Genomic DNA, 13,975 nt, shown 5'->3' on the forward strand with positions numbered 1-13,975 from the left:
TGTAAAACCCTCACTGTATCAGACTTGAATGTAATGATGATATAGATGATGGTGAATTTTCACTTTACCCCCTTGTATACTCGCTTCATAACACTTTGACCCCTTTCAAGTGGTATTTAGGTATGGGTTCCTGTGAAAAGGTGAGTTAACGTGTGAAGGTTAATAAGCGATCTCCACCCTTGAATGCATATTAGAACAAGATATATTGGATCAATTCTCGTATCAAGCGTGATTCATAGATGGGTTTGAGAGTAAAGGTGATCAAGGGTTCAAATCATTTGCTTACACGAATAGAGATCAGTTGGGCAACTTTGTTCAGATAAAGATACTTTTCGTCGGATATTCCATAGTTTCATAAGCTTACCGAGTGTATAATTAATGGCGTTGATACATTAATAAGAACTATCCATGTCCGATTTGATTAAATTTATATGTATGTAGATCGATAGGAACCGCACATAAGTAGGTATGTATGGAAAATTAACATGATTCTTCACTAAAAAATAAAATCTGAACTTATTTTTGAACAATAATTACCTATACATAAATGACTAAATATTTTTTTTAAAAAGAACACGTCTCTCGAGAAATAATCTACCATATAAAAAGTTATTATAATCACACGGACTAATAATTCAAAGCTTTAAAACAAAAAAGAGTTCAATTCGTTGTTTTCATGTTTTTTAACGAGAGATTATTAAAACTCATAACCAATCCATCAAGATCATCACATGTGATGCTAAATCATAGACACAGACAATCTTTGGTGCGGGCTAAGTCGTAGAACACGTCGTCCGCACATCACATGGTCTCCTCACGCGTATTATCACATGTGATAAGGGTGTTCTTGCGTTCTCGTAAAATGAAGGTGTTCTCGTTTGAACCTACACCTATATATATATATATATATATATCATTAATTGTATAATCTAATTTTATGAAAAGAGTATATATATATATATATATATATATATNTATATATATATATATATATATATATATCATTAATTGTATAATCTAATTTTATGAAAAGAGTAGGTGCTTCTACTCCTGTAGCTTAGTTCACCAAATCACTATTGGTATTTGGGCATCTCAATTTACTCTATAAATCCCCAAAAACAACTCCTCATTTTCATCACAAACCAACTCGCACCATGACCAAATCCAACATTCTACTACTCCTACCTTTAGCTCTTGTACTATGCTTCCGTCCGGCAACCGCTGCCGGAGTTCTCTACCCACAGTTCTACGACTTCTCGTGTCCACAAGCCATCAGTATCATCAGATCCGTTGTTTCAAATGCAGTCGCAAAAGATGCCCGTATGGCGGCTTCTTTGCTTCGCCTCCATTTCCATGACTGCTTTGTTAAGGTTCGTATATATGTCATACAATTTCTTTCAAAACCATCGGTTTTAATCATAAACTAACTTATAGTTTATTTTTATAACTTAATTAACAAAAACCCGTTTTGATTAACATTATACTAGCTTTTCAGTAGCATTTCAATAAAATCTGACAACTTTTTTTTTTTCCAATTACCTCGTTTAAAACTTTTCAGCACGTCATTTTAAGCTGTTGTACTAGTACGCTATCATCTAGCTTTAACAGTTAGGTTTTATAAATATGACTAATTTATCAGATAACTTATTAGCCGATAATTAGTTTTTCAGCTAACTAACTTATTATTTAGTTTACGAAACATATCCCAAGTGTTCTTACGTTTGTGACCAATAATGTAGGGTTGTGATGGGTCAATACTTCTCGACAATAGTGGTACCATAACAAGCGAGAAGAGATCAGTCCCTAATCGTGATTCGGCTCGTGGATTCGAAGTCATTGACGAGATCAAATCTGCGGTCGAGAAAGCATGTCCTCGAACCGTCTCTTGTGCTGATATCTTGGCTTTGGCAGCTCGAGACTCGACGGTTTTGGTAACCATAACTCGTGGAAATTGCACACAATTAAGTGTAGAAGACTTTATTGCTTAAAACTTTAACTGGTTTTATTTTCGGGTTTGTACAGACCGGTGGGCCGAGTTGGGATGTTCCGTTGGGAAGAAGAGACTCGTTAGGTGCAAGCTTGAGCGGCTCAAACCAGAATATACCAGCCCCAAACAACACTTTTCAGACCATCCTCACCAAATTCAAGCTCAAGGGTCTCGACATTATCGATTTCGTAGCGCTTTCTGGTAATTTTCAAAGCAAACACGACTAAACGTTTTTCAGAAAAACTCGGTCCTAATTCAGGCCCAGCCCGAAAACCCTGGAGCCAAGGCCACGCCTAAAAGCCTGATCGGGCCATGTTTTATTACAGAAAAAACCCATGCTTAAAAAGCCCGAAAAGGCACTATCGGACCCTTTTGCACACCCAAAGCCTGGGCTCGAGAAAACCCGGGCATTTTTTGCTTATAGAAAACGGGATTTAAAATCCCGGGAATTGTGCATCTATGCTCAGATTCTTGCTCTGTATTGCAGGAAGTCACACCATTGGAAATGCTAGGTGCACTAGTTTCAGGCAAAGGCTGTACAACAACACTGGCAACGGGCAGCCGGACTTCTCGTTAGAACAATCGTACGCAACCCGACTGCGTGCCAACTGCCCGAGAACCGGTGGCGACCAAAACCTGTTCTCCATGGACCCTGCATCACCAACAAAGTTCGATAACGGCTACTACAAGAATTTGATGGCTTTAAAGGGCCTGTTAAGCTCCGACGAGATCCTGTATACGCAGAACCAACAAACGATGGACTTGGTGAAGCATTACGCAGAGAATCAAGACGATTTCTTCGAGCAGTTTGCCAAGTCCATGATTAAGATGGGAAATATAACTCCATTGACGGGCAACCATGGCGAAATCAGAAGGATTTGCAGGAGGATCAACACTTAAAACTACTACCAGATATAATACTGTTGGTTCTGGGCTGGTATACTTGCACAAACAGTTTCATTTGTGTGTTTGTAAATCTGTTATCTTTTTCTTGAATTAAAGAACGGATGGTGTCTTTTATACATTTAAAGTTTTATACCGAGATTTTGCAACAAAAAAAGGGTGACGCCATCATACCAATTCCACGGCCAATCATGGGAAGGTAAATCTTGTGTCTTAGTACATGTGGGTCGTACCTGGAGTCGAACACCTGACCTCCCACTCAGATGTGCAATGCTACATGCAATGACACTATCAGTAGGCTGCAACCACTTTTTCTTAATTTAGGGGAGCACACAACAGATGCACCGTTAAGACTCAAAGAAATTCCACTATGTGAGCACGATAGAGCAATACCGCGGACACCCCTCCGTCCTTAAATCCATCCCCACACCCACTCATTTTTCAAGAATGTACATAACCTTATAAGTTAGGCTAAAACAAAACTAAAACACTAATACCATATGAATTGCAAAGATCCATAGATACCATTAGGCCAAGGGCCACTTTGTTGTATGGAAGAGTTATAATGTATAAAAATTGCTTGAGAAACATGAGCAGATTTAGATATAAATTCGGAGTCAGATTCTTACATTTTGAGCAAACGAACACGAAAATTTGCTCTTCATGTACAGATATACGATGGGGGTTGCACACCATTTGTTCTTCCCTGCATGCTTGCGATAGTCCAACATGAAGAAGTAATTTCCTGGACCGGCAAATGATGAGACGAGGTGTGTTCTTTTTGTTAGACTTTATCGTCGTGGAACCACCATCTAGTCTCCTTTGGAGATCTGCCATTTCTACAGTTCTTGACGTAGCGGTCATTATCTTCTGGGCGTTCCTGCAACCGAAGGTAACCACATTTTTAGAATATAGATTAGAAAGATGGTGGTCTCTCTACCCTTTGTGGTAGAGGCAACATCTGTGTACATCCTACCTCTCCCCCTCTTTCTGTGTGAGATTTATTCGGTTAGTTAGGTTGGTTTTATTAGAAAGGTGATCATTTTATAAAGAGTATAGTCCAGTTGAATGACACCTGATTTCATCAACTACGGATAGGCCTTTTCCCCGTAAATTGTCAAATCGAGCAAGGAATAACTTTAATCTTCAATGTAGAATTACTGCCTAGCTCCCAAGAAAAGAAAGTGAAAACCCATTTGTTCACTAAAATTGCAATAATTTGTACTTCAGAAAAAATCAAACCAAACGAGCCCCATAAATCCCACTCAGAGGTGCAATGGGTGTGGGATGTAAGCAGACATGTCCTCTGTCCCAAAGAGTAGAGTGGTTATTTCCACGAAGACCCCCGACGATAATTTCTACATCAGAATGTTCTATGGAAATTGTAATAGTAATGTTTTAGGCTAAAGTTACCTATTTATCTATTTTCATTGTTACAAAGAATCGGTGGCAACCAAAGGTCATTGGTCAGCGGCACCCGGTAGAGCCCAACCTCCCAAGGGGTCAAGAGTTCAAATATAACTAAAAGTGCGGAGTGTGCATGAGTAGTTGCCGTATATAAATATTATATAATTCAAAAAGAATTGGTGGTATATATTTGGTAGCCAGGGTTCTGATAAGAATCCAGTACTCTTACCGACTCAATTGAAATACAGCAATGGACCTACTTTCAAGAGGTAGACCGTCTCTCCCAAATCCGAGCACTTACACAATGTTTTCAAAGAAATTATTCGCATAATTCTACTGATTTCGTTAAGCCCCTATTAATAGGAAATAAACTCTTTCCTTGTTGACTCTAATGATACTCTTTCCTTATTGAAATCTAGGTTTACGCCTAGGGTAAACCTGAATAGGCCTCATGGGTCTTACAGGTTCTAATATTTTGAACATTTGACTAATAGTCACGATTTGAGATACAGAATGTTGCAATTTTCATGGGACAAAGGCAGTATTATTCATGAATACAAGGATGTTCAGGAAATTTCCTTGAAAATAATTTGTGATGATAAAAATGTGACTTCAGAAAAAAAAATCATCAAAGCTCTAGATAGAATAAAACCTTCGCTGTTGAACTTGATAGCATGGACAGGATGCTGATGCAGATGGAACCAACAGTCATGGCTGGTGACCATGAGTCGTATAAAATATCTACAAAATTAAATGTGCCTATTAAATCTTAATACTTCAAAATATATGTATAAACCTTCCCAGAATATTGGAAAGAGCTTATGAAATGGAAAGCACAATACATGATTAATTGATAAATGTCATAGCACTTGTGTGTCAAATAGAAGCATCCACGTTTGACTTTTAAATATCAAATGTGCTATTTAGTACCTTCAAAATTGAGAATAATTTTGTCAATTTTTTGTTCAAAGGAACTAAATTGTACATTTATATGAATAATTTTAGAATGGGAACATGTTGGAGACAAATAACCAAAAATAATATGTAAAATAAAAAAGTATGAGATTTGAATCTGTGAAATACAAACGTGACTTACAGGGAAGGAAGGAGGTTCATATAAGCAACAAAGTATAAGTTGTTCACTGAATGCCGATACCCTTTCTACCATTAATGTACACTGATAAAAGAGAGCACCAAGGCCCCTTGTAATTTACAAGGGCTTGGGAGATCTCATAGGTGGTATGCATAGAGAATGACTGTTCCAATAATTCGAACTCAGACCTCTCAGTTTAAAAGGAGTAACCCATACAAAAATATTAGCTATAACATGTGTGTTCATGCATAGAGAATCTTTCACTTGGCCAATGTTATCCATCTATACATCTTGAACTCCTCATGTGAGTGTTCTCAGTTCACATTTTCTAACCACAAACCATTTCATGAGAATTCCATCTAGACAGTTACCCCACTATACATACTGAACTTATCCTGAAATTTTGAATCTGCAAGAGAACTTCCTCAGGAAATTAGTCTCTTCGACCAAGTTATCTAGGCACAGTATAATGTTCCCCACCTAATCACTCTCGCAAACAGTTTCAAGTGTGGGAATGCAACCAAGAGAAGTGCGCAACCACCCCCACAAGAGAGTACAAATTAAGAAGGTGCAACGTCAAGTAATCGATAACTATTTTGTTTCTAACCATGGACATCATAGACACACACATGGACACAGATAAGGGTGCGTGTGAATGTGCGTCAAAAAGTTTATGCATGAACGTATGCATATGTCATATGTGCATATGCATGTATGTATATTATGTTATATTATATTATAGATAGAGGGGAAGAATAACTCAAAATAGAAAATTAACAAGGAAAATTCATTGAGAATTCGGTTTGTAAGATGGTGACTCATTGAACATGCAAGACATTAGTGTTTGCATCTTTCCCCATCTTGATCCCACAACCAGCATACTCTTGTAACATGCAAAACTCCACCAATTCTATAATTTTACTTGATTTTCAAAACTAGATGTGCATCATGTGATGTTACAAATTCACAACTTAGAAGGTTTAACAGTATGAAGATTGTTGATGGTAATTTTCAGTCATGAAGCACATATATCTTATTCATGGTTAAGGACCAACGTTCACAACTACCACAATAAGCCAAAAACAGCATGAATATGCACAAACTTTAACAGCAATTCAAAAATTAAAAAGGATCAATTACGAATGCTTTAATATATGATGTGATGGCATATCATAAAGGATAGGGAAGACCCTGATCCTAACTTAATTACAGTTCTTAACCAATGGAAACAACATACAAACAGCATGCAATGTAGTGAGAATAACCAAACACATGCTGACATATAACCAAACACACTTCAAGTCCATTTCACTAATATAGTGAGGATATGGAAACTTAGAAAGCATACAATCATCCAGGCACTTGATGACATACCTAAACAAATATGGCCGTTGCTATAAATGTGAGGATGAAGTGGAGCAGGATGCAAAAAGATCACCTGTGTCGTTCCATCAAACAAATTATAAGCCAAAAATGCATGACCACAAGCATCAATTACGAAGACATACTATGGACACTTAAAATTTCACTTAAAAATACTGTCAATCCACCTGAGGTGCTTCCATAGGATAATTCTCTGGAAAGTCAACTTGGAGTTGGTATTTTTCATTAGCATAAATAGTTCCCTGAGCTCCATTCACTTCAATCACCCACCTTTGCAAATAACAAATGCAAAAACACCATAATTCACAAACATAATTTCGAAATTTCATGGATTATATAAGACGTCAAATTTTGGAACATCTAAATTTCCACAAACCCTAGATTTAAAAGAACATTGCAGATGTAAATTAATCAACACTGGTCACAGAACCAGAATCAAATTTCTCTTTGATCCCTTTCTGAGAATGTTACGGAGAAACGATGCAATTAGGATAGACAAAATGAAATAACCCTTGGAACATGAAAAAACTAACAATTCAAAGCTAAAATTTAAAACTAATTAACCGTTGAAGATTATCGGTGACTTTGTGTGTAAATCCAGAGGGAGGATTGATCTGCCACTCCGTCAGCTCCTTCTGAAGTCTATTGCTAGCAATTTTGCTTAGAACCTAATCAATCGACATCAAAGTATACAAAAGAAAAAATTAACCAATACAAATACACACATCAATCGAAATCGAAGTGTTCGTAAAAACTAACCAATACATATACAGAAACGTACATGTATGTATGGATATAGATATAAACATAGATGTATAGATAGAGATAGAGATAGAGATAGAGAGGAGACCTTGCGAGATGAAACGGAGGAATCGGTCATAGCGGCGGAGACTGGCGGAGATATGGGAAAGGGCTGCCTTTGTAGGTGTAGACCGGAGGTATCCAAGATGGAGGTGGGTCGCTACATGCTTTCCTTTTCTTTACTGTATATAAATAATAATATGGATTTATTCTTTATGCTTTTTGATAACTTACATAATCACCCCCTAAAAATGTTTAAATTGCAGTTTTAGTCCAAATGTTTTTATTTTTGTCCAAATAAAAACTTCTTATCAAAATCGATCACTCGTTAACAACATCGAGCCTATGTTAAAAGACATTATGTCTTGTATATCAGTGACGGGTTCTAGATTTTTGCCGAGCGAAACATCTTTAAAGAGAATCAAATGCCCAATAAAATCACGTTTGATTCTATGGAAAAGTCAATGTGGTTTGACTCGATGAAAAGCCAACTATGTCGATTTGAGAAATAAATACATTTCTCCAATCAGAATGACGGAACTGATAATATGACGACGACGTCCCTTTTTTGCAGAACATTTGCATCATCATGTCTTCTTCTTCATCTTTGTCTGTCACTGTCACATTGAAACAGAAATCTGATTCTCAAACAACTGATCTGTTATTTTTATTTGCAATTTGATAACTTCATGTGATTGTTGAATGCCTACGAGTTTCTTGTGCACACATCAAAGTTTGACTTTTTAAGTTTTTATATAAAGAGAACATAATTTTAGATGTATGGTTTATTTCATTATCAAGTGTCTTGGTGTCATTTGGATGTATTCATTTCAAATATCTCTCTAAGTGGTTGACCATTTATGCATAAAAACTTAAAATTCCTATTTTACCCTTGTTGGATTATTTCATTTGTAATATTTATCAAATTATTTAATTGTAGCGGTGGGTCTAAGATTTTGTCGAACAGGTAGCACTTTTAAGGGGGATTAAGGACTCGTAAAGTCGTATGAGGCCTTTTTAACCGAATTTCAGTGAGGGGTTTTTTTGAAGTTTTTTTGATCGATTTCAAGATTTTTTGAGTTTTTTTGGTTGATTTTGAAATAACTTTTAGGTCTTTTCATTGATTCCGAAGGACTTTTTTGGTTGATGTCTCTTATGTTTTCTAATATCTTTGAGCATCCCCTCAAAGTTTTGCATACACACCTTTCATCCCCACAAAAAATTCTTCTTACGGAAATCGTTTGAACAGGTACATAAGACCTGCTAGGGCTTCATTAAATCCCTTTTTTAGAGTCACCTATTTGACTCGTTTATATGTACTCTTACTCTCGTTTAACTCATCATCCATATAACGCTTTTTAATCTATTTGACTTGTTCATTCGGACCCTTACCCTTGACGAGCTACCCAATCCGTTCAGTTTGCCATAGTCGTCTTTAGTCGAGCTAAAAAGTTGAGGTACCGAGATAACTCATAATTTTCATAAATTTGTAACTGAAGTCGACGAGAATACATATCCGTTAGACAAAAGTACACATGGTTGTATTTTTGTATCCTCTCTAATTTCAATGCCTAATTTGGTACTCCTCCAACCAAACTCAAATAAAAATATATCAATATTTATCGATCATTCTCGTCTCTGTAGTGGACCAATTCGTTAACATACCACCGAGCCATTTTTTATTAACATAATCTTATTACAGTCAATGCTACTGAATCAGCTTCTTTATTTTTAGTTCCAACAATAAATCCACCAGCAAAAATAAATTCACCCTATAAAAACCAATCATTGGGGAGGAATTCGCTCTCTAATAGCATGTAAGATTGCTTTGACATTGAGCCACAATATACTATTAACCAAATGGGTTCTACATATTCTAACATGGTATCAGAGCCAATATCTAACAGATTTAGGGACTTAAAAACGCTCGTTCGCCTCTATTCTAGAATCAAATAACTTCATGGAAGTGGCGATTCTTACTCTATGATGCAGCAAATGAAGCATTGATATCTACGGGCCTTGATTCGTCATGGAAACATATTCCCGCTTCATTAAATAACGATAGCAAATGCATCAACTCCTCATTCGATAATTTTGATGGTCTCTTATCCTCGAGCCCGGCATTTCTAAGAATCCCGACAACTTTTTCCTTAAACGACTTCACCCCTGTTCCTGAATCCTCCCATTCATCTTCCTCATCGTCGCTTCGATTACAAGAATCGTGTTTTTCAATATTTTCATCAAGACTTGTTAACTTCGACAAATTTAGCAGCTCTGCCACCTTCTTCTTCTGCCTAAACGTGGCACCCAGCGTCTTGTTTTTCTTCCCAAAACACGTTTTAGTGAACGCCCACCATTCGTTAAGATCTAGATTTGGAACTTCAGATCTCAAACGGATTTTAACAACTGATGAATCGACTTTAGGAATTGGCACGAAATCCCTTTTGCTTACGTTCATGATATGATCAATCTCAGCAACCAGTTTCACGTTGACTGCCAACCGATTGAACTCTGAGTCACCGGGATTCGCCAAGAGTCGATTAGCAAACTCTTTTTGAAGGAGAAGAGTCGCATTTCGAAACTGGTATCCCCCAAATACCAATTTAGCTATCAAAGGCGATGATATCCCATAAGGGATATTTGCTACTACAAGATCAAAATCTGGAAAATCTGTCTTTAGTGCATCTTCACATATAATCTGCAAGAACCCAAATTGGCATCAATCTGACACCAGTTTTAGATTTCAAACTTGACGTAAATTCTGAACTTTTCTTGAATAACTTATGTTAAAGCTTATACCCAGATAGCATACACTTTATCTAACTAGAGGGAGAATTACAAAGCTTCTGTGAGACATTTCATCGAACAGTTTATAAGCAACTTATTCTTAATAATGCATACCGTCAATTTATCGCCAAATCCACGTTCAGAAACACGTTTGTTAAGGACCTCCACCATACGCTTATCAACTTCCACTGCAATAACCTTTTTAGCAACTTCAAGAAGCTTCAGGGTAAGATTTCCGGTGCCAGGTCCGATTTCAAGAACCGTTTCGCCAGGCCCAACACCGGAACTCCTAACAATGGAATCAAGGATTCTTGGGTTAGTTAAAAGATGTTGGCCCCTGCTTTTGTATAGCTGTAAACGATCCTCTTGATTCTCATTTCTCTTTCGAGTATAACCATCACCATTGTCGTCCTTGTTGTCATATCTGTTCTTGAATGGCGGACGACCCGATTTCGCGCGAACCTGGTGAAATTGGGCAGAGAGTTGGAGAAGATGGTGAACCGAAAGACGATTGACGGAGGATTTGGGACATTGAAGCATACTGGTTATGCGATGTCAGAGGTTGGACCCTTGAAGGTTTTGAGTTTCAGTTGCAGCTAAAAATGACCATGGGTTTTGGAAATAAAATATAAAGTATGAGTTTTACGAATTTACTTACTAATATACACAAAAAATATTATAGTTATAGGTCAAATACATAACATTGTTATAGTTTAACATTAATCGGTTGGAGATGGTTAGTGTTATTTAGGCGTATACAAGGTTCTAAATGACATGAGACATAACGTGACGGCAAGGTCAAGCCTCAAACTTAATGAGTTACGGCAAGGTCACAACGTTTTGCAAGGTATGCCCTAAAGCGGCACACACACATGGGCGGATTTAGGGGTTCATGTAAAGTATTGAAACCGAAAAGACAAAAGAACCATTGATACAAACTATACAGAGCTTATAGAAAATGATACCAAAAGTACAAAATTGAGATTAAATTTCTTGAATCTCTAGTTATTACCTTTTTCAATTTTCAAAAAAATATGTGTTTGACTTTTTGTGTATGGGAATGTGAGTAAATCTTTATATATTTAATGTTTTAGTTTTTAAGTTTTTTTTTTTTTTTTGTGTTTATTTAAGTCCTAAATCTCATACATAATTATCATTTATCGCTCAAATTATATATTAAAGTAGCCCCCACCTTACAAAAGTAAACGTGCCATAACGTGGCGTAACGGTTACAGTGCAAGTCACGCCTTAGAGTGAAGCCATTGAGGTTAACGCCGCGGGAAACCCAAGCCTTGATGCTATAACAAGGTCATAATGAATTATTTAGAACCATGGTCGTATAGTGAAAATTTGAGTGTTGAAATTTTACAACAGTGTTACGTCAGTTTAGCAGTTTCGGCTGTAGACAAGGAGCGACCGACTAAGGGCCAAGAGGGTCCCGTGCTAACTCTCATTCGATTGTTGCAAGAGAAAAAGTTTTAGACGTTTGAAATGTTGCACAAACTTGATTTTGAGGGCACGTACTCCTCAAATATGTTGAAACCAAATTAAAAACAGAAATCAAACATAGATGAGATGGTCTGGATGGTTAGATTTACACTGACATACAAGAGGTCAAGGGTTTGAATCTTATTTTAGTAAAACTTAATTTTCTCATCTTTTGAATTCTGCTCCAGGGTTGGCCCATGCCCTACAATACTATTACTAAAAATACGAATAGCAAGTATCATACTCACTTGAGCAATTCTCAACCAACATATGCAATTCATTCCCGTAAAGATTCTAACACACAGAAGACGCCTTACCTTAGGAGCGGGATGAGTGATACATCACTTCAAATATAACTACTACTAGGCAAGGGTAAGCTTTTGTTAAAATCTAAGTCTTTTCAGAAAATAATGGTGGCGCTTTCGGGTTGAGGGGCATGCTTTTTGGGTGAGAGTCATTCAAAGTATCTTCGGTAGAGACATGGGTCTTAGTGAATCTGTGTCGGTTACAGACCATAGAGGCTCAACTTGGTGTGATATTACACCAAAGGTGGGAGGGATCTTGAGAGGTGTAGAATCAATTTCATTTCGTCTTTTAGTAGGAAAACTGGGAATGGGAGTGACACCCTCTTTTGGAAAGATAAATTGGTGGGTAACTTTAGTTTAGGTGATAGATTCGCAAGACTTTTTTGGATGGTTGAGTTCCTTGGTTTTAATAAATTAAACATAAATTAAATAATAATAATAATAAATTGAATTAAAAAATTATAAAAAAACAAGAACTTTTAGATAGTTAATTTGATACTGATATTGATATATATTTTTTCAAAGTTTTATAATATTTTTCAAATTTATATCACTTCTTAAAACCATATAAAACATTGATGTAATAATGACACAAACAAAGAAATTTAAAACAAAATATTAATACGGCTCCATTGGACGAGTAATATTCTAGTTTTAAGTGTTTTTACATAAAATATTTTAAAATAATTAAACAATTAAATTAAAATATATGTTAAGTCTAAAAAGCAGCACTAATATATTTGGCATCAAAGTCCTGTTTTACCAAAAAGTCTACTATTGTTTTAAAAAATAAAATATTTTATTTCTAAAAAGAAAAAAAGGACGAAAATTACGGAGATAGAAGTTCAAAAGCAGCTTTTGACCTCTTTAATGCATAAGAAAATTACGCGTAAAATCATTTTCTATTTTTCATATTTTCAATTTTTATGTATAATAATTTATTCTAATAATTTTTAATAAGAAATTAGATAAACTTTATCACTTTTAGTTAAGGTTCTAAAAGACTCGAGGTATAAAGTATATACTAAATATTACAAATTAAGATGAAAATGTAAGAAAAATTAAATATCATATTACACAAAATACGCGTTGGGTCTTTGTATGCCATAAAGTTAACATAGAGTTAGATAAGAGTCTTCAGTCAAAGCATGACACGATGGCAATCGTGGCCAGGGATGGAACACAACCGTTGTAGTCTGGGAGGCCGAAATATAAGAGCATCTTCAATAGATTTTTCAAAATTGATAAAATTGAGATTTTAGCATATTTTTGCTCCAACATGCTCTCCAAAATTCTCCAAAACGGAGAAAACATGAGAAAGTGTAAACAAAAATTGATTACAATGAGATAAAATCATTTTTTTATCATATTCACACCGATAAGAATCTTTGATATTAATGGTTTATAGGTCACTGACATATCTTTTTTTGTCTTTATTTGACCCCAAGAATGGATTGGATCGAAACGATTTTCCTGCCAATGGAAGATTGGCTAGGGCGGGGAGCTCGAGCCCTGGTTTTAATAGAGTTTTAATTATCCATTTTGGAAAATTTTTGAAGAATATGTTGAAGATGCTATAATATTGTAAAAATTTGTAAATCCAAATGATTTGTTTTTAGACTATTAAATTTTAGAAAAAGATTGATTAATGTAATATTAAAACTCGAAATAATACCAACTTAAACATTATTTACATATAATTAATATATTATATTATTCACTCTAAAAACTTAAACATTCAAAGTATTAACCGAGAAATAGTAATATCGGTGTAATTTACTTTAAAAACTTATATTTACATATAATATATTAATAATTAAA

At 35.7% G+C, this 13,975-nt stretch overlaps 3 protein-coding genes across 3 annotated transcripts; 1 reads left to right on the plus strand and 2 right to left on the minus strand.

Annotated features, from left to right (window-relative positions):
• The first annotated feature begins 1,150 nt into the window (after positions 1-1,150).
• LOC112515271 (peroxidase 72-like) lies at positions 1,151-3,094 on the plus strand. Its single transcript, XM_025121979.1, has 4 exons — positions 1,151-1,370; positions 1,740-1,931; positions 2,023-2,188; positions 2,475-3,094. Exons 1-4 carry the CDS (start codon positions 1,155-1,157, stop codon positions 2,885-2,887), a joined length of 987 nt encoding a protein of 328 aa, XP_024977747.1. The 5' UTR covers positions 1,151-1,154; the 3' UTR covers positions 2,888-3,094.
• Positions 3,095-3,378: 284 nt separating this feature from the next.
• Positions 3,379-7,760, minus strand: LOC112515790 (probable ubiquitin-conjugating enzyme E2 16). Its single transcript, XM_025122720.1, has 6 exons — positions 7,624-7,760; positions 7,338-7,441; positions 6,941-7,043; positions 6,765-6,828; positions 4,950-5,038; positions 3,379-3,770 (listed from the first exon to the last, which is right to left on the minus strand). Exons 1-6 carry the CDS (start codon positions 7,651-7,653, stop codon positions 3,675-3,677), a joined length of 486 nt encoding a protein of 161 aa, XP_024978488.1. The 5' UTR covers positions 7,654-7,760; the 3' UTR covers positions 3,379-3,674.
• A 1,583-nt stretch (positions 7,761-9,343) lies between these two features.
• LOC112515779 (ribosomal RNA small subunit methyltransferase, mitochondrial) lies at positions 9,344-10,949 on the minus strand. Its single transcript, XM_025122705.1, has 2 exons — positions 10,476-10,949; positions 9,344-10,272 (listed from the first exon to the last, which is right to left on the minus strand). The coding sequence occupies exons 1-2, from the start codon at positions 10,899-10,901 to the stop codon at positions 9,556-9,558; spliced, it is 1,143 nt and encodes a 380-aa protein (XP_024978473.1). The 5' UTR covers positions 10,902-10,949; the 3' UTR covers positions 9,344-9,555.
• Positions 10,950-13,975: the final 3,026 nt, after the last annotated feature.

This window comes from Cynara cardunculus (genome assembly GCF_001531365.2).
Source record: "Cynara cardunculus var. scolymus isolate 2C chromosome LG 7, CcrdV1, whole genome shotgun sequence".
Lineage (NCBI taxonomy): Eukaryota > Viridiplantae > Streptophyta > Magnoliopsida > Asterales > Asteraceae > Cynara > Cynara cardunculus.

Excerpts from the sequence above, each read along its gene's own strand:
- LOC112515779 (XM_025122705.1), bottom strand. The coding sequence starts at position 10,901 with ATGCTTCAATGTCCCAAATCCTCCGTCAATCGTCTTTCGGTTCACCAT. Across the intron at positions 10,273-10,475 it reads GATTTGGCGATAAATTGACG|ATTATATGTGAAGATGCACT; the intron begins GTATGCATTATT and ends GGGTTCTTGCAG.
- LOC112515271 (XM_025121979.1), top strand. The coding sequence starts at position 1,155 with ATGACCAAATCCAACATTCTACTACTCCTACCTTTAGCTCTTGTACTA. Across the intron at positions 1,932-2,022 it reads CTCGAGACTCGACGGTTTTG|ACCGGTGGGCCGAGTTGGGA; the intron begins GTAACCATAACT and ends GGGTTTGTACAG. Across the intron at positions 2,189-2,474 it reads CGATTTCGTAGCGCTTTCTG|GAAGTCACACCATTGGAAAT; the intron begins GTAATTTTCAAA and ends TCTGTATTGCAG.
- LOC112515790 (XM_025122720.1), bottom strand. The coding sequence starts at position 7,653 with ATGACCGATTCCTCCGTTTCATCTCGCAAG. Across the intron at positions 7,044-7,337 it reads GTCACCGATAATCTTCAACG|GTGGGTGATTGAAGTGAATG; the intron begins GTTAATTAGTTT and ends TTATTTGCAAAG. Across the intron at positions 5,039-6,764 it reads CAACGGCCATATTTGTTTAG|ATATTTTATACGACTCATGG; the intron begins GTATGTCATCAA and ends TTAATTTTGTAG.